General features: G+C 53.0%; 1 protein-coding gene and 1 long non-coding RNA gene across 11 annotated transcripts in view; one reads left to right on the top strand and one right to left on the bottom strand.

The window, feature by feature from the left end:
- Window positions 1-4,418, top strand: part of LOC119151961 (protocadherin gamma-A4-like) — a 79,627-nt gene extending 75,209 nt beyond the window's left edge. For all 9 annotated transcript variants that reach the window (XM_037396370.1, XM_037396376.1, XM_037396374.1 and 6 more), the window contains one exon: window positions 1,940-4,418. In XM_037396370.1, the coding sequence (XP_037252267.1) occupies window positions 1,940-2,166 (227 nt within the window). In that variant the 3' untranslated portion in view covers window positions 2,167-4,418. The remainder of the gene's footprint in view (window positions 1-1,939) is intronic.
- On the bottom strand, window positions 2,624-23,200 carry LOC119151965. Of its 2 annotated transcripts, none has more exons than XR_005105633.1 (4): window positions 18,029-23,200; window positions 16,737-16,887; window positions 9,322-10,622; window positions 2,624-2,735 (listed from the first exon to the last, which is right to left on the bottom strand). It is a non-coding gene; the product is annotated as an uncharacterized LOC119151965 (long non-coding RNA). The 2 variants fall into 2 exon arrangements; XR_005105632.1 differs by having other exon boundaries at window positions 16,800-16,887; window positions 18,029-23,199.
- Window positions 23,201-23,657: the final 457 nt, after the last annotated feature.

The following is a 23,657-nucleotide window of genomic DNA, read 5'->3' as shown; positions in this document are numbered from 1 at the left end:
TGCTCAGAGCCTTGGTGCATCTGGGCTGGTCCGGGGGGAAGCAGGACAGTAGCACCCAGGGGAGAGAAGAAGGTTCCCAAGCCGACCAGGACCCCAAATGGGCTATCTTCAGCTGTGAGAGCCCAGGGGAAAAAAATTCTCTCCTGCTTCCAGAGGCTGTAGTCCCCCTGTGAGCCAGTCCCTCGCTGCAGCCTGGCCTGACAGCACATCTCCAGCCATCCTGCCCACATTTGTTACACCCTGATGGTGTAGGGTTCAGTTGGTTGTTAATGAAAAAAGCTGCTGATCAGGCAAGCAAGGATTAGTGATAAATACCACTCACTGTATATGCACATCTCCTCCAGCCCTCCTCCAGCCCAAGGTTCCCAAAGCCTTGCCAGGTCTGGGACCCATTTAATGGGGACTGTAGAAAAAATCTGCCGGTGAATGCTTCCACAGCAGAAAGCAAAATGGCATTTCCCCACACTGGTTTGCTGTGTTTGTACACCATCCTGCATGTCCCCCAGCTTCGGTGTACAATATCATGCCTGTTTTTGGACTCACTGTGTTTTCCTTTGCCTGCTCCAGCAGAGCAGCTGTAACTTTTCAAACTGCAGTTGCTTCATACTTCTGACCTCTGCGAGGGGATGTGTACACAGCAGTCCTCCAGGGGGCTGGTGGGATGTGGCCCAGCTTTTTGTCCAGCTTTCTGGCTGGCTTAGCCACCTCCATCTGTTTAGGGAGAAGCAAAGGTAACACAGAGGCATTCACAGGTCTGGTGTGGAGAGAGGAGAAACACAAGGGGACCAGCCCACAATCTCTACTCGTTGTTTTTCTGTCTGTCTGCTTGTAAAAGCTGGGAGTAGCTGCCCTGGATGCTGCCCTGGGCCCTCCAGGTGCCCTTGATGGGTCTCTCCAGCCTCCTAGGAGAGCACGTCCACAGCCACGTGCATGAAGCAGTTAAAAGGCTGAGACGGGACCCACAGTATCCAAGGCAGAGGCAGGGGTTTAGCAAATCATTTCTGAGCAGGGCTGTGGAAGGATCCCACTGGAGCAGGTTGTGTAGCAGCTCATGGCAACAGCATCGCTCATGCTATGCCATCCCCCCATGCTCATTTCTCCCCCTGTCTCCATGCGTCCCCCTTTCCTCCATCTGGTCTTTACAATCCAGCAGTTCCACGACATCCCGGGGGGGCCCTGCGCCCTTCCCCGCCCCTGCGCTTGCTGTCTCCATGCTGGGGCTTTGCAGAGTGACAGGAATGAATTTGCCTTCCCCGCCCCCAGTTCCCAGATCTGAACCATCAGATGTGCTTCAGCAACGATTTGCTTTGTGCTTGGCTTCCTAGAGCCATTTTGCGGTACTGCACAGGAGGAATTTTCTTTCTCATCTCATGTGCTCAGCTCCCTGAATAAACCTGGCTGGAGAAATACTGTAGGCAGGGTTTTAAATGCAGCGGAAGAAAAATATTGGATTTCCCTTAATGCATTTTTAATGGTTATGGCTGTACAAAATATTTATAATGGGCTGCTTTCGCGGGGGGTGGTGGTGGGGGCGGGGGGGGAGGTTCTGTGGAGACAGAAGCTGGGAGGGGGGCAGAGCAGACAGTATCAGGCAGGCAGGGAGGGACAGGCAGCCCCATTGCTGCCAAGGGCAGAGGAGAGGTTGCCCTACCCCGGCCAGCCTCCAGCCCCAGTCCCAAACCTTTAGCAAGAATTTGACATGAAGACAAGGGATTTTGGTGCTGGCTGTGCCCTGCTCCCCAGCATATAGGTTGCAGCTGTCCTGTGGAGAATTAGCATTTAAGGGTAATGAGGGGTGGGGGTGAAGGTTGGTGGCACCGAGGTCTGTGTTTGACACCCAGTGAGAGCCTTTTGGGGCTGCTGGGGCTTGGGGGGGGGCTCTGGCCAGCATTAACAACCTGCCCTTCTCTTTGCCCCCCCCCTCTGGCATCCCCCACAGAAGCTGCTGACGGCAACTCGACCCTGGGTGGCGGGACGGGCACCATGGGGCTGAGCGCCCGCTATGGTCCCCAGTTCACCCTGCAGCACGTCCCCGATTACCGGCAGAATGTCTACATCCCCGGCAGCACTGCCACTCTCACCAACGCTGCTGGCAAGCGTGATGCCAAAAGCGCTGCCTCCTCAGGAGGCAACAAGAAGAAATCTGGGAAGAAGGAGAAGAAGTAGAGAAGAAGAAGGAGACCTTAGAGCTACAGGGCAGCCGGCTCCAGCACTCCCTCAAACCACAGCCCAGGCCGGAGGACGAATGTGAACTTTTTTTGTGATTCAAGAAGTAGGAAACGCTGCGAATGTATCTCATCATCATCAGAGCTAGGAGCAGCGTCTTGCTGCTGTTAGATCTCATGATGAAAACCAATCCAGAAGCTAAACCGAATGCAAACAAGTGCCCTGTGAATACTTGCTAATATTTTATACAACCCCTCGGGAATTAGAATATGCAAGGGTGGAAGGCCTTCTGCCACGTCTGTGGATCCAGTTTGCTCCCAGATAGTCTGAGAAAGGCACAAGGATTGTGCACGGCTTTGCCCAGTGTAAATAATTTTAACGTGGATCTTTTAATTTATAGACCTTCAATCATTTATTGGAAAGGAAAAGGAAGTTCCTAGGTTAGAGCCCATGCTCCAGATCTTTGCTCTTAAACTTTCCATTAGTAAAATTCACCCCCAGTTAATGTTAGCGATGGATTTGTTGCTGAGAAGTTGTAGGGAGTGCTTCAGTTCCTGCTTACCTGTTACCTGAAAAAAAAAAAAAAAGTGTTATGTTGCATGAGTCAAAGGGAATATGGCAAAGCTGCATCCTAATTTTTTTTTTCTTTCAAATGTGTAACTACCGATGGCCTGATATATGAGACAAAAAAAACCATCTGATGTCTGAGAGGTAAGGAATTCAATGAGGAGCATGCCAAGGTGTGCGACAGCTGCCCCAGTGGTTCTAGGGGTCTCCGAAGAGCAGACACATCTCATCCCTTCTTTGCAGTAAATATTTATATGTACAGTCAATGTTCTTCTGGAATTAAAGCTAAGAGAATCTTGCTCCCCTGCTGCCAGGCAACCATCTAGCCAAGTCCCCGCCAAGGGGACCAGGGGACAATACTTCACGTTTCTGCACACTGTGTCTGCATGCACGTCTTTCACCTCACACCTGCACTAGCGCAGTTAGGACCCAGAGCAGTCCTCGCATGCCCATGCAGCGTGGTGTGAATGCGCTGGCAGCTGCCCAAGCCTCTGTGCTGGGGCTGCCTTGGGTGGGGGGTGGGGTGGGTGGGGATTAGTCAAGCAGGATGGGGAAACTCATTACTTCTTATTTGGGGTGTAGACCCCCAAATAAAGGGGTTATTTGGGGTGTAGACTCCAAATAAGGGGGTTATTTGGGGTCTTACCCAAAGAGGTGAGATCCACGGAGCTGCCCATGTGTGGCTTTGGTGCAGAATTGGTGATTGAGTAAGTGATGTTTGGTTTGATTGTGTCTGGGGACCAGACCTGGAGAAGGGATTCAAGAGCTGGGGGGTGTGTGGGTGGGTGCGCGGGGTGATGCTGCAAAGCCTGGGAGCTGGGGAACAAGGAGGGGGTGTCACATGGGACCACACTGGGCCAGCCTGGAAGAGGTGATGCTCCTGCTGGCTTTGGGCTGTCCGCGCGGATGGAATTGAAGGATGAGGAATAGTTTTTCCACACACCCACCACCCTTGCACCAGGCTGGCTTCCCAACCAAAACAGGTCTGAGCCCCATCGAGGAGTCGGAGTTGGAGCTGTGTGTAGCCAGAACGAGGAGAGGGGCTGTGGGGTGGCCAGGAAGGGGCCATGCAGGATTTCCCAGGGGATGTGTGTTGTTTTTTCCTTTTTTAATCACTAACACATAACTCACCCGAGCAGATCCAGCCCTCTCAGCTAGGCCCCAGCATGGCAGCAGTCACCCCATCACTGCCCCCTCCCCAAACCCTGGGCAGCAGGAGCATCTGCCGTGTTTCATCTGGATCCAGCCACCTCTGGCGCTGGCTGCACTGGGAGCGGTTCCCACCCTGTCCCCCGCAGCTGCCACCTGCCCCCCTCTAGAAATGCTGTAGCTGAATCATAGTCTTTATATTTCTTTTTAATCTGCAATCTGAGGTAGCGTAGTGAGTGTCGTGTACTTAGTGGCGTGTTATTTTTAATCTTGGTAACTAACTTGTGGACACCAGTATTTTCAATTTTCTCTGTATCTTCTTTCCATGTGGTCTGTGCTCCAAGTGTACGTGAAATGAAACACGTTTGCCCTTTCAATGTGTCTAATATTGAATTATACTTATATATTATATATATGCTTATATCCTTCTTATACCCATATAGACCAATGTCGATGTGTTACACGCAAGTTTTATACTCTAATATTTATATTGCTTTTTTTCTTTGGGAAAAAATAATAAAATGGTTTCTTCTGAATAAATGGTATTTATTCCAATGGGAAGAGGAAGGCACGGATGGGGCCTGCCCATCCTGGTGCTGCTGCTGTGCTGAGGCTGGTGGCAGGGGGGTGGTTCAGCCCCAGCCTAGCTGCAGCAGTGGGGATGCTCTTGGGGTACCCCCATCCTTGGGTCCCCCAGGCCTTTGGGCAGAGGGTGCAGTGGCTGTGGGTGGCACCAGTGGGCTCCCAGCTGCATTTCTGGGGAAGGGCAGGGCAGACCCTTGTACACCCCACCGAGGGGACTGTGGTGGCCACGGCTACATCCCCTTCCCCAGTCCTGGGGGACTGAATTGCCCTTCCCCATCACCGGCAGGGATCCAGTCACCCTTCCCCATTACCAGCCGCGATCCACTCTCCCTTCTCCAACCCTGAGGTGATTCGCCTTTTGTGGTGCCTGGGCTCCCTTTTCGGTGCTGGGGGAGGAGCAGATAGGGAGATGTGTCAGATACTGTGCCCGGGGACCCCAGCCAGGACAAGCCCCGACCCCTCCCTGCGGCGGGGGACCAGGACAGGCTGGGGAGAAACATCCCGTGGCTCGGAGTGTCGCAACTGCAGAGGGAAAATGAGCTGCTGCTGCTGCCCAGATGTGAGGGGGGGTGGGGTGGAGGAAGTGGGGGCAGGGCAGCCCTGGGAGACAGACAGACACACAGCCCGGGGGGGACGAGGTGATGTGCTGAGAAAGCCCTTCCCGCAGCCCATGGCACCACGCTCCCCACCAGCCCCTTGCCGTGACAGCCCCCTGGGATTTTTCCTCCCGATACAGCCGGCTCCTCTCCCAGCCTCACACTCCCGAGTGGGAGCGAGAGGTGTTTCACCATCCTGTCCCTTCCTGCTCCATAAATCCACTTCCTGACACTTTGATTTATTCTATTACTTTTTTTAACAGCTTAAGCCCAGCGTGCAAAGATGGAATAAAAAATTGCCTTTTGCTGGCTGAAACCTTGTGACTGCGGGGGGGTGACGGGTGACTGCGGGGGGTGTGGGGGGGGGGGGGGGAGTGGGGGAGGATGCCTGCCCTTTGCCGGCCCTGCGGGGGGCTCGGGGGCTGCCAAGAGCTCATCCATCGTGATAAGGAGCAGGGCCAGCCCTCAGCCAGTGTCGGGGCTGCAGGAGACCAGGCAAAAGAGGATGTGGTGGGGTTTCGCCCTTTGCGCAGCCTGTGTGACCTGGCGGTGGCCTCGGCAATGCAATGGCATGAGCTGTTTGGAGCCTGCTCGGTCGGTCTGTCCTCCCCCGGGGCAGAGCCCTTGCCCCAGCCGGGCTGGGGGCTGGGGGCTGGAAGAGCTCGGCCCCGTGGAGCTCACAGTAGCTGTGGCCAAGGCCTGAAGTCATGGAGCTGAGGAGAGCAGGGAGGGGGAGGCAGGGGAAGGAAAGGGATGCCAGGCGGGATGAAGGCAAACTGGGCAGACAGGGGGGGATGCTGTGGGCACCACTGTCGTGCCACAGTGTGGCTGGCCCAGCATGGGGAGGGGTATTTTTGGCACCCTCTCCCCATGAACGGGCAGCAATGCTAAGCCAAACCACCCAGGGCTTTGCTGGGGGGGCTGGGAGCAGGAATGGGACTGGGGACGGCCGTGTTGGGGCATGTCCTCCTTGCAGGGGACAAAGACATGGGTGGCATGGTGCCAGGCACATCCTGCTGGCCAAGGTTTGGAAGCCACTGCTGGTTTCAGGCTGGGAAACAGAAACTCATCCTGGGGACTTCCCCTCCTCTCCCACAGGGCTCACAACACATGGGGGTTTGGCGGAGCCTTCCTGGGTGAACCCCAAGCAACACAGCCCTGCTGACACAGGGAAGGGAAAGCAGTTGGTAAAGCCATGCCACGGAAGAGGGAAAGGGCCCCCCTGTGCCACCCTGGCGTCACAGGGCTTTGGGGAGCAGTGCCCACTGCTCACCCCAGTGGCAGCTGTGTGACAGGTCCCCAGGGTGTGGAGAGGTGCCAGGGCTGGTGGGGTGGAGTTCCTGCCATCCTCCCCCTCGCCTCTGGACAGGGCACAGCCAGGGGTGTCCCTGCGAGCTGCAATGGGGCAACAATAGGGCTTGGACCCCCCTCCCCAGAGATAAATAGAGAAGGAGGGTCCTTGCACTGCAGAAGGAGATGGGACAGGTGCCAGGGTGGGAAGGAGGGCTGCCAGACAGGAGGAGGTGAAGAGAAAGAGGCAGACAAAGCTGCTTTGTGTAGGGCAGCATCCGGAGGGCGGGGAAAAGGTGACCATGGGGAAGGGGCCTGTGGGTGCCAGATGGGGAAAGAGGCTGGGTTGGCTCCCTCTGATCCCATGGTTCCCAAAGCAGAATGCATGATAGTCCACCGGGGTGCAGGAAGAAAATACTTTTTGTACTGTTAATAAATAAAATACCCCGGGACTACCACCCCCCCTTTTAAAATAGTGGGGTTTTAATCTCTACCCTATTATTTTTAAATTTCTGTTTTAGTTTGTGGTTTACAGTGTACATATTAGCCCAGCAGTACATGCAGGTTATTTATACACCAATAAATGTAGCGGGGTGTGTGTGTGTGTGTGTGCAATCAAAAAATCTGGAGCCCACTGCTCTACGTGATGCTGGTGGGTGCCTCATGTTGTCAGAAACCAGCTATCCTCCCCCACCGCTGCAGCACCCCAGGGCGATGCAGCACTTCTCCCTGCTGAAGCTCATGAGGTCTCTGCTGACCCCTGCAGAGCTTTGGGATGTGCCCACCCCCTAAGTATCAGCCCCATGGCTTCTCTGAGGCCACCCCAGCCTGGCTTTCCTGCATCCCCCTGGTCTCTCTGGTTGGGCCAAGTGCCAATTTTAGACAATTATTTTATCCTGCCTCTTTTTTTCCCATTTTCACAGGACAATAATACAGGCCTCCCACTCCCCAGTTAGCAACTTGTCATTGATGAGCTTATAAAAGTATGCTAAAAAAAAACCCCAAACCAAAACCCCTGAAATTTGACACAAACTAGGGCAATAATCAGGTCTCTGCCCTCATTTTTAAATTATCCCAGCAGTCCCCTGTGTGTCCATGCCTGTGGGGACCAGCTCCTGAAAGCTCCATGGAGTCAGTGCTGGTGGCTGGCCCCATCCCACACCTGCTGCAGCAACAGGGACACCTTGAAGAGGAAAAGGGGCTGGGTAAGAGGCAGAGACATTTTGACACACAGAACTGGTTGATGGCCATGTCCTCCCAAGACCATGCCCATGGGGGGGATGGGGAAGGCAGGGAGGAGGACTGAGGAGGGGGAGGAGGTACTGGTGGCAGCTTGCTGTAGCAGGAGAGGCTGGAGCAGCTCCAGGGGATACACAGGACCCCCTTGGTGATGTCCCACCACCATCTTTCTAAACCACGGCACCAGGGAGTGGAGCAGAGGCTGCTCCCTAGCACAGGCAGAAGGTAAAGGCAGTGCTGCCTAGGGCAGGGGGGATGGAGCTGACCACAGAGGGATTCAGATGCCCATGGGGTACCTACCATGAGATGCCAGCAGGACTCTAAACTGCTGCAACACGCACTTGGCCCCAGGATGAGGAACACAGCCAGGGCTTGGCTGTCCATGCACAAGGGATGCAGGCTTTCACCCTTGGCTCCAGCCCCATGCACAGATCCAGTTGCAAGGATGAATTCCTCCTGTACCACCAAAACAGGGCTACCAGCACGTGGCAAAGCATTTGTCCCTCCAAGGTGGCCATCTGGGAGAAACTGTCCTTCCTCCCAGCAGAGCAGCGGGGAACGCAGGCTGGCCGATTTCTGGCTCGGTTGACCTCTAAATTCAGCTGGTGGCCTGGCTGGTGCTACTCACATGACAGCAAGGGCAGGAGGACCCCTCCATGGGGGTCACCTGGACAGACACTGCTGTAACAGAGCTGACACACATGTATGTACACCTTTGGGGACAAGAAAGGCTCAAGTGGTGTGACCAGGGCTCTGCTTACTGTTTTATCCCTGGGAAATATCCATCACAGTATTTGGACAGTGAGAGGGGCTCCTGTCCTTGCCAGATCCCCCAACTACCTGGCTTTCAGGCTGGGTGACATTTGGGCAGGGGGGACACCTCCACCCCCGAGCCCACTCCACGCCTGGGCTCTCAGACCAGGTTTGCCAATGTGGATTTGCTGTGGTGAGAACAGGACTTCCAGCCACCTCCTGGGAAGTGGTGGCAGCACCCAGCCCACTGCAGGCAACCGCAGTGCTGCTCCAGCTGCCCACCCCAGCCTGGATGAGGACCCTGTGGCTCAGCACCACAAGGCTCCAGGTTTGTCTCTGCACCAGCAGAGTTATGATATGGAAGCAAGACCATGTTTTCATACCAAAAAGAGTGTTTATTTCTCCATCTTTTGTACTTACAAACTGTCATGATAACACAGTGCTACCAGAGCACAACTTGCCCACAACTGCAAAGACATGAAAAAAGTCTTTATATTAAGGGAACTGTGACAGGAAAATAAAAGCTCTCAGGTAAGGCGTCAGGCTGGCCCAGGTGCAGCTCATGCATCCCAATTTCTCTTTCAATCCTGCAGCTTTCCAGGGCTGCTAAATGCTGCCACAGGCATTTGGCTGTACAAAGGCAACTCCTACCTGCACTTACCGGACTGGCAGAGCCCGCCATCACCCTGACATGGGGGTGGCACAGCTCTTGGCCCCTCAATGAGCAGTCTGATGCCCCAGGCAGAGTGACCGTTGGCTTAATTATCCTACCTGCCCTTTTTTACTTCCTCATCCCTTCCTGGTTCTAATGGGCTCCTGGTTAGCCAGGTTTGAGTGTGGGGAGTCCCTGGACCACAACCAGCACCATCCTGCCCAACCAGCTGCTCAATGCTGAACTGGGGCAACTCTTCTCCCCTCTACAATCAGTGTTTTTCTCTTTCAGGCACAAACCTCATGTATGCAGGCATGCACCTACCTCTTCCCCAGGGCCCATCTGCAGCCGCTTGCTCGCTGTTATTCTCTCCGATTCATGCACCACCGAGTTTGCATGCTGGAGCCGAGCACCTGGGATAGCAGCGAGATAATAGACACGAAGTGCATCTGAAGCAGTGAGCAGGCATTGTGCCCTGCACAAAGAGCTCTGCCGTGCGCAGCTGCTGCCATGATGGGACTGGTGGCCGTGCCACGTGCCACACAGGGCTGCCGGGCTGACCTGGCACAGGAGAACACACTCTCTTAAGCAAGCCCAGCTTTGTATTAGTGCTTCCAACCTGTGATGTGATAACAGGCCCCAGGAACTCCTGAAGTGCTACAAAAAGTAGAATTGTATTATTATTGAACATAAAAGTGCACTAAAACTAAAAGCTGCAAAGCCTTGGTGTGACCCCAGGAGGGACAGTGCTCCCAGTAGTGCTCAGGCAGGCACAAGCTCTCACAGGAAGCCCTGTGCTGGGTCACCCCAGCCATACTGAAAGGTCCCCAGACCCTGCTGCACTGCCAGTGCTGGCTCGCCCCTCCCTGGGTGGCTCTCACAGACCAGAGAATGCCAACCTGCCTTCTCTCCAAGAGCATTCCCAGCCACTCTGTTTCTTTCTCTACACTCCTGGTACCCCAGCTCGTACCTGGGCTGGGATCAGTTGGCCTCCTCCTCCTGCAGGGAAGTGACAGCAGCCAAGCTGCATGCTGGTCCCAGATGATGCTGGGCTGTTATGGATCACTCCATGACTTCAACATTACAAATATTTTAAATTAGAACAAGAAAACAACTCAATGCCTAGAATGCATGAGCTGGGGCAGAACCATCCCCACTGTAAACTATTGCACCAAGAGCCAGCACCCTGCAAGACAAGACCCTGGGTCCCTGCTTTGGTACCCCAGCACTGATCCACGTGCAGGGAGGGCTGTGGTTTTACTCTGTCCCTGCCTTTCTGCCCAGTGTGCTCCAGCACGAGAACTGCAGATGATGTTGTTCCCTTTGATTGAAGCCTTTGACCCTTCAGTTGTCTCCAGGGACAGACTAAAGATCAGACAGGACAGCTAAAACAACACAAAATGGCACAAACAGCCCCAAGAGCAAGAAGGAAAATAAATTATCCTTCATAGCCATGCACAGATCCCAGAATGAAACTTTACTTACTGAAAGCTCTCGCAGGTCCAGCAGTGCTCTGCCTTTATCCAGGGGCAATGTCTAGCTCGAGCAGCTGATGATCACCACCGTCTCCTCAATGATGCCTCCATCTCTTGTCATTTCGCAGGCTTTGCTGGTTTTGCTTGGTTCTGAAAACAAGGCATCGTTAAAAACAGGGGAGAAGCACCTTCAGGCCACCTCTGGTACAGACCACCTTCTTCTGTGGCAGTGGCCACAGCTGGCTGAGCTGGAGGAGCTACCTGACCTCAGGATACTGGGGAATCGAGAAGTTCCCACCATGAGGTCACGGGCTGCAAAATGCACCACATTAAGGGTTCAGGCAACCACCTGTCTTCCCCCCTTCCTGAGAGAGCAGGCGTAGCTCCTGACAGGCAACACCATGACCCGGCTGGGACTCCAGACCTCAGGACACCCCTCCTTAGGAGGCCCCTGCACAGCCCGTGGGAGAGGACAGCGGCAGTGTAAGGGAGGATACTGCCTGCCAGGCTCTTGTGGGGTTGTGCTGGCAGAGAACTTGAGCCCCCCAAATCCCCCCATGCTCTGCACTTTGGCCTTATACCTTTACGCCCGGCATTGCCTTCCAGATGCAGCCAAACACTGGTGTCCCAGTAACAAGGCTCAGGGAGCAACTACCCTTAAGAAGCCTTTATAGCTTAAAGCCCAAGCTCATCCAGCTCATGACGTTACACTCAAGACACCATCCCTGAATTAGAGCAGCTGCAGAGCACCGGCCGGCACTAGGGCACTCAGTGGAAGAGGGCACAGGATGAGCGTGGCCGGCTGAGCACCACCACCGGCACAGCCACAGGCAGGCACCGGCACAGCCACGCAGCACTGCCTGCACAAGCTCCTGCCTTCAGTGTCTCACAAAATGTATTTTTACGATTGGGAGGGGACAGCAGAAGGGAGGAGACCTGCTCAGGAATATAAAGTAGCAGCTGAATTACCGCCCAGACACTGCAGGCTTGAGAAATTAACTCTTTCAGGACTGAAAACCTTTCATGTTGTCACCCTAGCTCCTGAAATACCAAGGGCAGACAAAGGAAACTGTGCAAAGGAGAGAAGTTGTAGGCTCCTGCACAGGATTTACAAGACTTTTGCAAACCCTGCTAAATAGCCAGCACAAACCCAGCACCCCTCTCTCACTCTCTCACCCCCAAAACTGCCCCTCACCTCTCCTTGTTGCATCTGCCTCTCCCTGCCCCACTCCCCAGACACAGCCCCACACAGAGTCCCTTTGACCAGCAGTGCAGCAGGCAGGAGACATCACTTCTGGGTATTTCCTCCACCCGCACAAACCAGAAAAGGAAGAGAAACGTGGGCTGTGCACAGAAGACAGCTAGGGCAGCACTTCTGCCCTGTGCACAGCGGGTCTGATGCAGACAGATCACGCACAGAGCCTGGCCGGGAAGGGACTGACTCCAAACCCAGACATCGACCATCTCCCTTCCCCTTCCAGGTCTGCTGGCAGGGCGGGCATTTTTTGGTGCTGGACCCTGATGTGTGGACACTGTGTGGGTGCTGCTGGTGGGTCAGCGCCTACGGGTAGTCTCAGGTTGCTGCTGCTGGGTTGCATGAGAACTGCCCTCCCATCTCTGTCCTGCAGTGAGTGGGGATGAAGCATTTGGTTTGCTCAGACAACACAGGGAGCATTCAGAGCTGCCAGGCTTTGTGCACTGATCCCCTCGGGGCTACAGCAGAAAGCAGGGGGGGGTGAGAGATGTCCCCCCAGCTGCCAGCTGGACTGTAGTGTAGCTAGAGAGAGCTGAAAGAAAGCAGGAGTCTGTACTCAATGCACCGCTTGTCCTCTGTTCTCTGCAAACCCTCCTTTGATCCAGCAGCCCCTTCTCCCCAGGCGCTCGCCCTGCACCCAGGCTCTCCCACATCCCCCAAGCCCTCCCCCGAGCCCCAACCCGCAGCAGCAGTTTCTCACTCCTCTGGGCAGAGCCACGCTCCTCCCGCAGCCCGGCTCTCGCCCAGACCAAACCCCTTCGCAGCACAGCATGAACCCAGGAGACTGCTCCCTCCCTCCACCTCTGCTCCAAGAACTCCCTCATGCCCCCGCTGACACTCTCTCATCTTTTTCAACCAGTGAATTTTCTCACATCCTCCCACCTTTTTCTTCCATAAATGTATTCAGCTGCTTTTTTTAACCCATATAAACCATAAGCATCTGTAACATCCTGTAAAGAGGAGGGCTGTGAAACTACAGCTTGGCATTTAAGCCTGCCCCTCCCAGCTTCATTCAAGCTCTCACAGAAGAGACACAAACATCTCCAGTGTATAATTTCATATGCCTCCTCCATGTTCCTTTTCTGAATTAAGCAGCTCCATGTCTATCCGGTTACCCTTGCTCCCTCCCTCTGCAACCTTACCTAGCTCATGGTGGCCCTCCTCAGGCAGGGGAGCCAGAACTGCAGGCAGCGCAGCACATTTAAAACAAAAAAAGCCACTGCAGTGGTTGCTTTTCCCTCTTCTCCTTCCTTTCCCAGGGACTTCTAGATCTCAGAGGGAGCTTTTGGGTTTTAACTTCAGCCACGGACACCCCACACATCCCATGTTTCACTCCAAGTAGTAACAGACAGCTCAGAGAATCCCCATGGATGTTAAAAGGAAAAGGCACACAGGGTAAGACAGCCGCTTCAAGATGCTATAAGCCACCAAGCACCCAGTAAGGTCCCTCTGCAGCCCCTTCACAGTTAGTCTTTTGTTTTTGACTACCGAAATATTGTCAGAAATACTCCTATTACTCACAGTTTTCCTGATGTACCTTTCCCCCTGCCTTTTAGCCTGTTAAAATAATGGGTTAGCAGTTTGGTAGGAATCTCCCCTCTCATCCCACAGGAGCTTAGCTTCCTTAAGAGACTGCAAGAGACCCCTTTGGAAATCAAGGTGGGCTTTATCAAATGGCTTCTTATGCCATCGTCATCAGCAGCAGGACAAATGGAAAACTCCAGAGCTACTGAACATTAATAGTATTTTGAGCAATGAGGACTTCTGGCTTGACCAAGGGATCTTTGGGCTGGAAACCCATGCCCAAATATACTACTTCTGGTCATTCCCAGCAGATCTGATTTGAGATTGCAGTGGCTTTACAGAAAACTGGCAAAACATTTGAGGAAGACTCAGAAATTACTGCCTCCTCCCATGATACACAGATTTTTTGCCCTGGCATGATTGCACCGACTGGCAAAAGCTTCAGCCTGCCCTGCTTTCCTGGCTCAGTTTGGGTTAGCACTACCTGGGCTAAAGGTGATCATCATCTTCTGTCCCACAAACCAGGCAACAGCCTGAGCAATGGGACAAGGGGTAACATGTATGCTCTGTGCACCACAGCTTCATCCTGTCTGAGAAAGAAGAGTCCCCTTGCATCCAGCCTGGCTCAGCCCTTGCTCTCTTTCCTTTAGATGCCTGGTCAGCAGTGTAATTTGTGATTCATTTTCTGCCTTAACTTGCTGTGTGGTGGGGAGCAGATGGCATACATATGACATCGAGGTGACAGAAAAGGACACTAGTTGAATTACTCCAACCACAAACCAATTCTGAATCATGTGGCTGAAGCTCTGAGGGTAGGACAAGCACTGAGCCAGACTGGAGAAGGACACTGAGCTATTGTGTACGTGCCCTGCTGTGGTCCGCACGCCTTCCTCAATGAGCTGGCTGCAGCACTCCCCTTTTGCTGACCTCGCTCCCCCACAACGGGTCCTTTAAGCTATTAAGCAGAAGCCCAGTGGCTTTTCCCATTCCTTTACAGTCTAGGGATGGAGCTGCTCAAGGCTGAATAGACACAGCTGCCAGGGCAGGACAGGAGTCAGAGCTCAGAGCTGACAAGGCTCACATGCTGAGCTCCTGTCTTCCTTGGCAGCCGTGACGAGGGATGGAGAAATGGCCTGACAACTGGTGATGGAGAAAGACAATATGTCCCATTGGGAGAGCTCCTGGGGACCACAAAGCATCAGACAGGAGGTTCATGGGGAGGAGGACTTGGAGAAGCACCAGCTCCAGCAGGACCCTCCACAAACGCACATACTCAGGGCACGCCGTGGCAATGCCAAAACCAGCACAGGCTTGGGACCTGGTGTGGGTTAACCCCAGTGGGCAGCTCAGCCCCCTCCACAGCTGCTTGCTCACTCCCCCCAGCAGGAAGGGGGGCAGAACTAGAAGGGTAAGGGTTGAGACAAAGGCAGTTTAACAGGTAAAGCAACAGCTGAGTGTGCAAGCAAAGCAAAATAAGGAATTAGTTCACCACTTTCCACCAGCAGGCAGGTGTGTTCAGCCATTTAGTGGCTCGTCGTGTTTAGCTGCCCACTGGGGTTAAATCACAACAGGACCACACAGACACCACACTGCACTGAAATCAGCTTCTGAAAAGAGCAAAAAGGGGGAAGACCCAGAGGGTAGGGCAAGGAAATCCCACAGTAACAGGCAGAGTTCAGGCTCATGTGCCTGGTAAATAGACCCCGCTCCCCAGCTCCTACCCCTGTGAGCGTGGCATAAGGGCAGCCCTCTTGGCCCTTACACCCTGTAGGCACTGAGCCAGGGCTGCTTGTTTTTGCAGGTGTGGAAAGGGAAATCCTCCCCCTCCAAGGGAAGCTGGGTCTGAAATAGCTGCAAAGGCAGCGAGAGTCCTCTTAGGGTTTTGATTACAGCAGGAGAGCTTCCTACGATCAGAGCACACAGTGGTCCTCTGGGAAAGGGCCAGAGGGGTGAAACCAAATCAGGGGGATGTCAATGGGACACAGGACATGTTGTCATCAACAGCCGAGGTGGTGTACGGGAGCATGCATGGTGCTGCACATAGGTCATACGTACCTACAGGTTTTGGGCTGCAGCCGCTCACAGCCATGGTCCCATTACCTGTGGAGGACCGTGGGCACCCTGTGTGTCCAACAGCACCAAGACATGTCTGCCACGCAGACACCAAGCAAGGGGCAGCAAGGCTACGCTAACCACGCATTAGCCTTGGACCCTACTGAAGCCAAAAGGCAGAAGAGTCTGTTAAAGTACTTTAAGTCCCTGCCCTTCTCTGCATGTAAAAGATGAACAAACATCCCACTGCTACCGTAGGCTGCTGGAACGGAGTTGGAGGTTTCTCTCCACACTTCTGACCTTCCTCCTCCTATATGTGAAACAGAAAAGTTGTAGTTTTGTCTCTTTTACATCTCTACTCTCGTTTCCTTTTTCCAAATGCTTGGCTGAGAGATCTTCCTCCCCCACTCTTCTAGTCTGGTCACTGGCTCACGGCCACTTCTGTGGCACAGATCTAGCACCATGTGTCCTCACTCCCGCTTTGAGTCCTGTTTTTCTTTGCTTTCTTTTCCACCGTGAGTATATCACATCCCCTCTGCACAGAATCTCCCATACAGGGACCACTTTCAACAGTGCATAAGCTGCTCTAACATTTCTTCACACTGCTTGCCTCAAACCCTGTCATTCCTGAACCTGTTTCCAAGCTGTCTCCTTTTCCAAACCCTCCTGATCTCTCTACTTGTGCCTAACATGGCACAAGTCCCTTCTTTCTATCTTTTCTTATAGCTGCTGGCACTGGGGGTATCTCCATATATCCCCCAACCACCTCGATTCTTTCAAGCTCTTTGGAAGCCTTTCTCGCAGAAGTGTAACAGTCCCGTCTTGATGACACTCATCGATGTAAAAGGTATGAGTCTGCTTCCTCAGCCTGGAAGAAGACTTTAGTAGGGTCTGTAGCAACAGGACAAGGGGTAATGGTTTTTAAACTAAAAGAAGGTAGATTCAGACTAGATAGAAGTTTTTTATGATGAGGGTGGTGAAACATGGAGCAGGTTGTCCAGACAGGTGGTAGATGCCCCATCCCTGGAAACACTGAAGGTCAGGTCAGACAGGGCTCTGAGCAACTTAACCTATTTGAAGATATCCCTGCTTATTGCAGGGGGTTTGGATTAGACGCGCCTTTAAAGGTCCCTTCCAACCCAAACCATTATATGACTATAATTCTAAGGAAAAGTCTGGCATCCTGGTCCACATCCCTGGGCAGAAGAACAGACGATGGCAGGTGGGAGTGCACAGCAAAAGGTGCTGTGTAAGCCAGCACAAATGGAGGACTGGAAAAGCTATTTTGAATATGGATTAAAAGAACGTAACATGTCAGCAACTGCAGCAATACCAGCTGGGTATGTGAACCATGCCATGGTTTCCTTGACAGCTGAGAGGAAGGAACAAACACCAAGTACAAGTAGTAGGCACCATCTTTCTCCTTCCCTTACCAGCCGCAGAGCTCCCTGTGGGAAGAGGTGCAGAAGTGGCCCAGCCTGGTGAGCAGCACCTACCCTGCCACACTCCCCAGCTCCAGTGGGACAGGCTGCTGGACTGCAAAGCTTCCTGTAAAACATCCATCGCTCCAGCCCCACTAGCCACCTGCAAAGAAAACACAGGACCCTGTGACACTGATGTGGCAGGAACAGGGAACGGAGCCCTGCATCTGGACTCCTTCACAGTGGCTCTGTGAGCAGCAGCCTCACACCCTGCTCTGCCACAGATGGATCAGGGAAAGAGACAATAAATATTCCATGTCCTGTTCCTCCATGTTTCAGGTATGGGGTAAAATCCAGCAGATCTTCACTCTGTATATGCTTTGAGAGAATGTTTGTGTGCCCCATGGGTATGATGGGGGTGGGAAGGCATCCACCTCCCCCGCTCTGAATGGAAGGGAACGGATTAGGACCCAGACTGCCTGGCAACACGTTTCTCTTGGGGAGGAGGGTGGGGGCTGGCTCCGCCAGGATTTTTTGGGCATGCTGTCTAAAGCCTTTTGCTTCTTTAGAGATCCCAGCTGTTGGGTTTTTTGCTGCTAATGGAGGCTTCTCCAGCTCCTCCGCTGATCTCCCCCAGGGTCTTCTCCTTCTCTGCTTGGCTCAATGGCTCAGTTGTCTCCTTGCACCTCTCCAATGAGCATCCCCCCAGGCTGCTAATGCCACCCTGCCCTCTAATCTCCCTTTCACTCCCGTGATGGTGCTCAGGCCACTAAGGAGATTAGCCTGGCCTCAGCTGCTCACCCTCCTTAGCAACAGGGGTGTCACCCCCCTCAGGGAGCCATGTGCAGGGGTGACACATGTGCTGCCACACCCCCCCCCGCCCCCCCCCCGTGGCAGTGCATTTTTGATGCCCTCTCCTGTCCAGCCACAGACCCAGAGGAGGTGCCCGAGCCACAGCACAGGATGAGATGTGCTGGGATCGGGCACTGGTAGGACATTCCACCCCCGCCTCCCAAGCTGGGAATCTGGGACACCGCACCCATCCTTGCCTATCGTCCCCTGTCGGTGTGGGATTCTCCCAAGCTTGAAAACGAGAGGGCCAGGACACCCAGGCAGGAGTCTGAGCTCCCCTGCACCCCATCCCCGTCCCTGCCCCCCCCCCCGGCACAGCCCTGTGCTCGTTCATCACAGAAGCAGATTTTAAAACGCCATTAACCCCCCAGCCCACAACAAACTGCACGTTCCCGCTGCCTCTGCGGAGCCGGAGCGGGGGGAGGGGGGGGCCGCAGGCCCAGCGCACTCACCGCAGCCTCCCAGCGGCGCGGCACCGAGGGGGTTAACGCCGGGCGCTCGGGCTCGCCGCAGGTCGCCGTTCCCGTGACAACGGCTCCCGGAGAAACCCGGAGCTGCGCAATCCCGTTAAACCTCTGCGACAGGCTGCGCGTGCCGCCCGCACAGGCTGCCACCTGCCGGCAACACCAGCGCCCCAGCCCGGCGAGCGGGGGGGAGCTGGGCCGTGAAACTTGGCTACCAGGCCCGGGCTTGGGGCTAGTGAAGGGGGCTGTAAGGACGGAGGGTGCAGGTATACACCCCACAAGTCACCAGAGCCTTGGGGAGCTCCTAGGAGGGCCACAGCACTGGGACTTTGGCTGGCAGAGATGCTCCTCGGAGCAAACCAGTCCAAATTCACCTGTGGGGGCTCTCAGTTTCCAGAGCAGGTTTGAGTGACAGCAGTAAGCCACTGGCATCTCTTAGGGCTTTCTAGTTTCTTACCCTTACCCATCCACTTGTGCCAAGCCCAAGTGGAGGGTCTGCACTGCTCCAAAGGGTCTCTGAGGATGAGACAGGGTGGTGGCCCAATGGGAACATCAGACTGAACTCAGCCCAAGCCAGACAAAGGGACAGGAAGGCTGAGGAAGGGTGCTGTGACACTGATGGTTAGGGTCCCTGCCTCACCTCTGTGCTTCAGTTACTGCCCCTCCAGCTTTAGCGTACTCAAGGATTTCTAAAAACCCTTGGTACTTTACCTGATTTGAGAAGTTTGGGCTTTTCCCTTTCCATGCTTCCACTGCTGCTTGCAATAGGAAAGGGCATTTGGAGAAGGTAAGTAGGAAGTTAGGGAGGTGTTACACATTTAAGGTGATGCTCCTGATGTCAGAGCTCAACAAATGCATTCCTGCTGTGGGTAAGCAAAGCAGTACTGGGTTTAGTCAGGTCTCACACAAAAGGCTCTGTGGGTGCTGGGCAAACAGGGCTCTCAGACTCCGGAGACCCTAAGCAGTTACTGCTCCTCGCGTGGGAAGTGGTCCAGGAGAGAACGGACACTATCCCTTGAGGGGAAGCTCACACAACAGCACAGAAACAACCCATTCCCACGTGCCTGTTGCTGGGGCTCAGTGACCTTAGATGAGGGAACACAGTGTCCAGGCTTGCTATAATAAAGCTTATTATACAATATATAATATCTCTCTCTCACAATACATAAACCTTATTATGCAATAAGGCTCCTACATCTGAAGCTGATTACAGGACTGCACAGCCACAGGTATTTATTTGTTGGGTCTTCCCCCAAGCTGTACCTTAAGTTGCTCCCCTGCACTCCTGGGTTCAGAGGTGCAGCCTTTCCTTCCATTTGCAAGTGCTGCTGAGTCACTTGTATCCTGGGAAAGCATCTCTCCTCTGCTGGGGGAAGGATGGGGCCGGAAGCAAGCAGGGGGCAAACAGTGCCACTTCCATCCTGCCTCATCGTCTAACTCCATCACCAGGTACAGGAGGGAAAACAGACACAGTGACTCACAGCAGCAGGAGCCCTGGAAACCCTGGCATCTGCAGGAGCCAGGGGAACCCAAAGGGGCTGTGGATGAAAGCTGACACAGAAAGAAAATACTCTTCTTGAGCTACAATTGCTGGCACAGCTGCTGGCCAGACCCCCTTCTGAAAACTGAAACATGCCAGCAAGGGGATGGAAATCATTAACTTGTTAATTTGTGTGATTTAACCATTTCCACGATTTAACTGTTTCCACCTCCCCCTGCCCCTTGAACAAGCTCAGATTTCTTAAGATTTCCAGCACCCCAATGCTGCAGTGCCTGAGGCTCCCCCAGAGCAGCAGGCAGGGGTTGAGAGAACCACTAACAGAAGACAGGGCTCCATCTCCTCTCTTCACATGCTTTTAAAGGCAGAAGCCATAACATATACATTTTCTGCAGGAGTACATCTCCGGGAAGGAAGCCAAACAGCACCCAAGAGAAACCCAGAGCAGTTTGATGCTCCTTTCAAAGCGCAGAGGCTCAGGAAGCCATGGCCTCAGAACGGAACGGGAAAAAAAACCCCAAGTCTTGCAAATAAAGCAGTTGGCTGAAAACTACAGGATAGTCTAGGAACGATGATGAAGCAGGGTGGGGACCTCTGTCAGGAGGAGCTGGGACACAACCCTACTAGACACTGAGCATGCATTTAGCGGGCTGGCTAGTTTTGCTGTGGCAAGCCAAGCCCTTGGGGTTCTGGGACTCAGCTATAGCAACAGTGTGGGTCTGCAGCCTTATCTGTGTGTGCTCTGGATCAGGACCACCTTGTCAGAGGCAGCAAAGCAGTGGGAGGGAGGAATAGGAGAGCTTGCAAAGCATCTCACTGCGGGAGTTCAAGCTGCCAGGAGGAGGGGGAGTGTTTCAGGAAACCCAGAGAGGCAGGAAATCAAGAGAGAGGGACAGTAATTGAGTCCGTATGTTGGAAGGGAAGAATGCATCTGGTAGCGGGGAGCAGGCTAAGGGAGAAAAAAGTCCATGCAGTGGGGACAGTACAGGGCACTCGCAGAGTCACATTAACCTCCTGGACCACACAGAAGGCTGAATTCAGACTAATCACAAATGCTGAGACAGGTCACTTGTCACTTCTGTAAGCTTTCAGGTCTGTGTCTACAGCAGCTACAGGTTCAGGAAGCTTCCAACCTTAAACTCATTAACATCTTAATGTAACAGGTAACATTGCAAAAAGGTGAAGGAAATAGCTGTTTTATTACAAAGTGACAGGGTTAGATCTACATCCATGTCCCTGAGCGTGCACGGAGCTAGAAAGGAAAGTGGACAACAGTAACATCAGAACATGGTTTTGCCATTCATTGGGCAGCGTCAGGAGGGATGCCAGGTCCGCTCTTCTCCCAGAAAGCTGGACAGCTTTGGTGCAGGAGTACCTGCTATTGTAGGATTCACTCACTTTGAGGTAAGGGTACAGATGGGGTGATGAATGAGCAACCTGAGTCCGCACAGTCATCGCTAGGCTAGCCCACAGAGGCTGTGTCACTGCTTTAGGGACGCCCAGGTTCCAGCTACAGCACTGGGAAAGCTCATAAGACTGTTTATGGCCTCTCCTCCTCCCCCCTTTGAAAACACATTTGTAAAGAAATCTGAAATGTATGTGGTTGCAATAGAGGAGCCTAACACCAGACGCCTGCATTTGGGAAGGGGGAGTAGAGCTCTGACACTACACCGAAAACAAGGCATCCCAAGAAAACAAGGGAGGAGACAGAATGCAGGACTACAGCACTGAATGGCCATACAGGGTTTTGCTGTGTTGTGCAATTTGCTGCATTTTATATAGGCAAAAAGCCTCTTAAGAAGGCCCTTAGGTTTGGCAATGTTCTCTGTACCTTAGTAGGCTTTGCCTATCACTGAAGATATGACTTGTCCAACACCTAAGTTTAAAGCTCTGTAGGCAAACCTGCTAATTGCTGCTCTCAGGACTTACCCCCTCAGTAAAGAAGAGAGTAATTTGCACTCCCGTTGTCCTAAGCCTCCACCCCTGTCCCACTCATGTTGTCCCTGTCCCTGTCTACCTGTCCCACTCATGTTGTCCCAAGCCTCCACCCCTGGGAATTCAGCTGCAGAGCATTTCTTTCTTCACCTGTAGCTCTCCACACACATTATTAGTAGAGCTTTGCATCTAGTCCAAACCGTCTGCTGTCCCAAACACCCAATTGTATCTCAGGCCTGCATTCATGTCTACCAGTTCTTCCCGCTGCTGTCACTCCTGCTGCTTCTTCTCTGCCTCCTCTTTCATGAGCTTTGCATGGCATATCATCTGTATCATGCTGCTTCTGATTCTCTGTGACAGCTCACTGCAGAACAGGAGGAACAGCTGCTTAGGGGCTGCAGTACGGTTGGGTAGGGGAAAAAAAACCACACAAAAGCAGTTAACAACCCTCTTTGGAAGAGGAGTAAGAAAATGGCACATCTGGGCAATGAAGGGAACACCTCAGAATTAAGAGGAGAAAAGGACATCTTGCTCACCAGAAACCTGTTTCTAAAGTTACTCAGTTCTATGAAGATGCTATCAACAGCCAGTTTCTGGGGGTCAAACAGAAAGTACTGGCCCAGTACAGTATAGAGGTCCTCTGTGTCTGAGTACATCATTTGCAACTTCTCATATTGTGTCTTGGCATCCTTAACAAAGCTGTGAAACCCTGAAGTCAAGGACCATAAACCAAACATCAGGCAGAAAACATCAGAATAAGCAACAAACCAGAGTACGCAACATTCAGCCTCATCTGTACTTCCTCTCTACTCAAAGGTTTCAGCAGTAGCACAGATGCCACTGTCACCAGACCATGATGCTGACATGAACCCAGCCTAATCTGCTCAGCATTTGGGTGACACTTATACCTTCTACGCCAAAGGCAAAATGAAGGAATATGCAGCTGGCAAAGAAGCATCATCTTGCTTATGCTCCACCTCACAGGCAAGATGGCAGCCTCATGGCACACATCTGTAAGCACCTCCTGCAAAAGCAATTTCATGGTATAGCCCCAGCTGCTCAAAGCCCATCACAACACTGTAACACCCAGCACCTCAGAGTGCCCTTGGCAGGCACACAGAACTCCCAGCAAACCACCAACCTTGAATCAGTCCAGAAACCTCAGCAATACAGTCAGGTAACTCACTTTTAGACAACTGAACAGAGCAGCAATCCCTTTGGCCAAAGTTGTCAAGGAGACTCAGAATGACAGGGATCCCCTGCTGACGACAAACAGCATCCCTGCAGCACTGCAAGAACCCCCCACAGCTGCAGAGGAACACTCTGTGGTCTGCACCACAACAGAAAGGCCTTTTCCCACATAACAGACCCTTCTACTCTCTCCCTCTCTCTCTCTGCAGACTTTGCTGACCACGAGTCCCTTCTGCCATAGCTCACATCCACTCTGAAACATTTTTCTTCCTAAGAGCAAAAGGATATTATAATTTTTTCCCCCAGTTTTGTCATTCTCATCTGTATCAGCTGGGAAGTTCAGAATATTACATTGCACATTCAAAAAATCTGTTCTTTTGTCACATTTAAGCTTTTCTTCAAGTTCTCAGCAGACACTGGGGGGGGGGGAGGAAGACAGGAAAACAGAGAAGGACATTCCTAAAATATTTGCTTTAAGCAGAAGCATAGTTTCTACCCTGCAACTGTCATCAGGACTCCAGACATACCCCCTTGACAATCCTTCTTACCTCACTGCCAGAAGCGTGGCTCTCCCCCCTGTTTAGACCCAGGCAAATCTCCCCTGCACACTGGTAATTAACTGCTTCAGGCAACATCTCAGTGCTCCCTCAGCAGCGGATCTCCCAGGAAATATGGTCCTTTCTGCTCCTGGATGGTGTGTGTGCTCAGACCAAGGGCAAAGCTCACTCATGCATACACTCATGTGCGTTACACAGGCAGCTGAGAGGGCTGAGCAGCATAAATACAAACCAAGCCAGCACCACGGTTCTCCCCCGTTTTTTACAGTATTTTGGTATGGGACACACACACAACAGGAAACATCTGCATGCTTTAACGATTTCTTTGGACCTATTGTTTAAAGCTCTTTAAAGACCAACAGCCCCAGAGAAGGGTGCAAAGACAGGGTGAAGCAGCCAGCCCAGCTCTAGTGCAGCACAGTGGGGTTGGCTCAGC

The sequence above is a fragment of the Falco rusticolus genome, chromosome 8 (genome assembly GCF_015220075.1).
Source record: "Falco rusticolus isolate bFalRus1 chromosome 8, bFalRus1.pri, whole genome shotgun sequence".
Classification (NCBI taxonomy): Eukaryota; Metazoa; Chordata; class Aves; order Falconiformes; family Falconidae; genus Falco; species Falco rusticolus.
The sequence above is the reverse complement of the archived record's forward strand: the minus strand, read 5'-3'. Positions and strand labels throughout refer to the sequence as shown.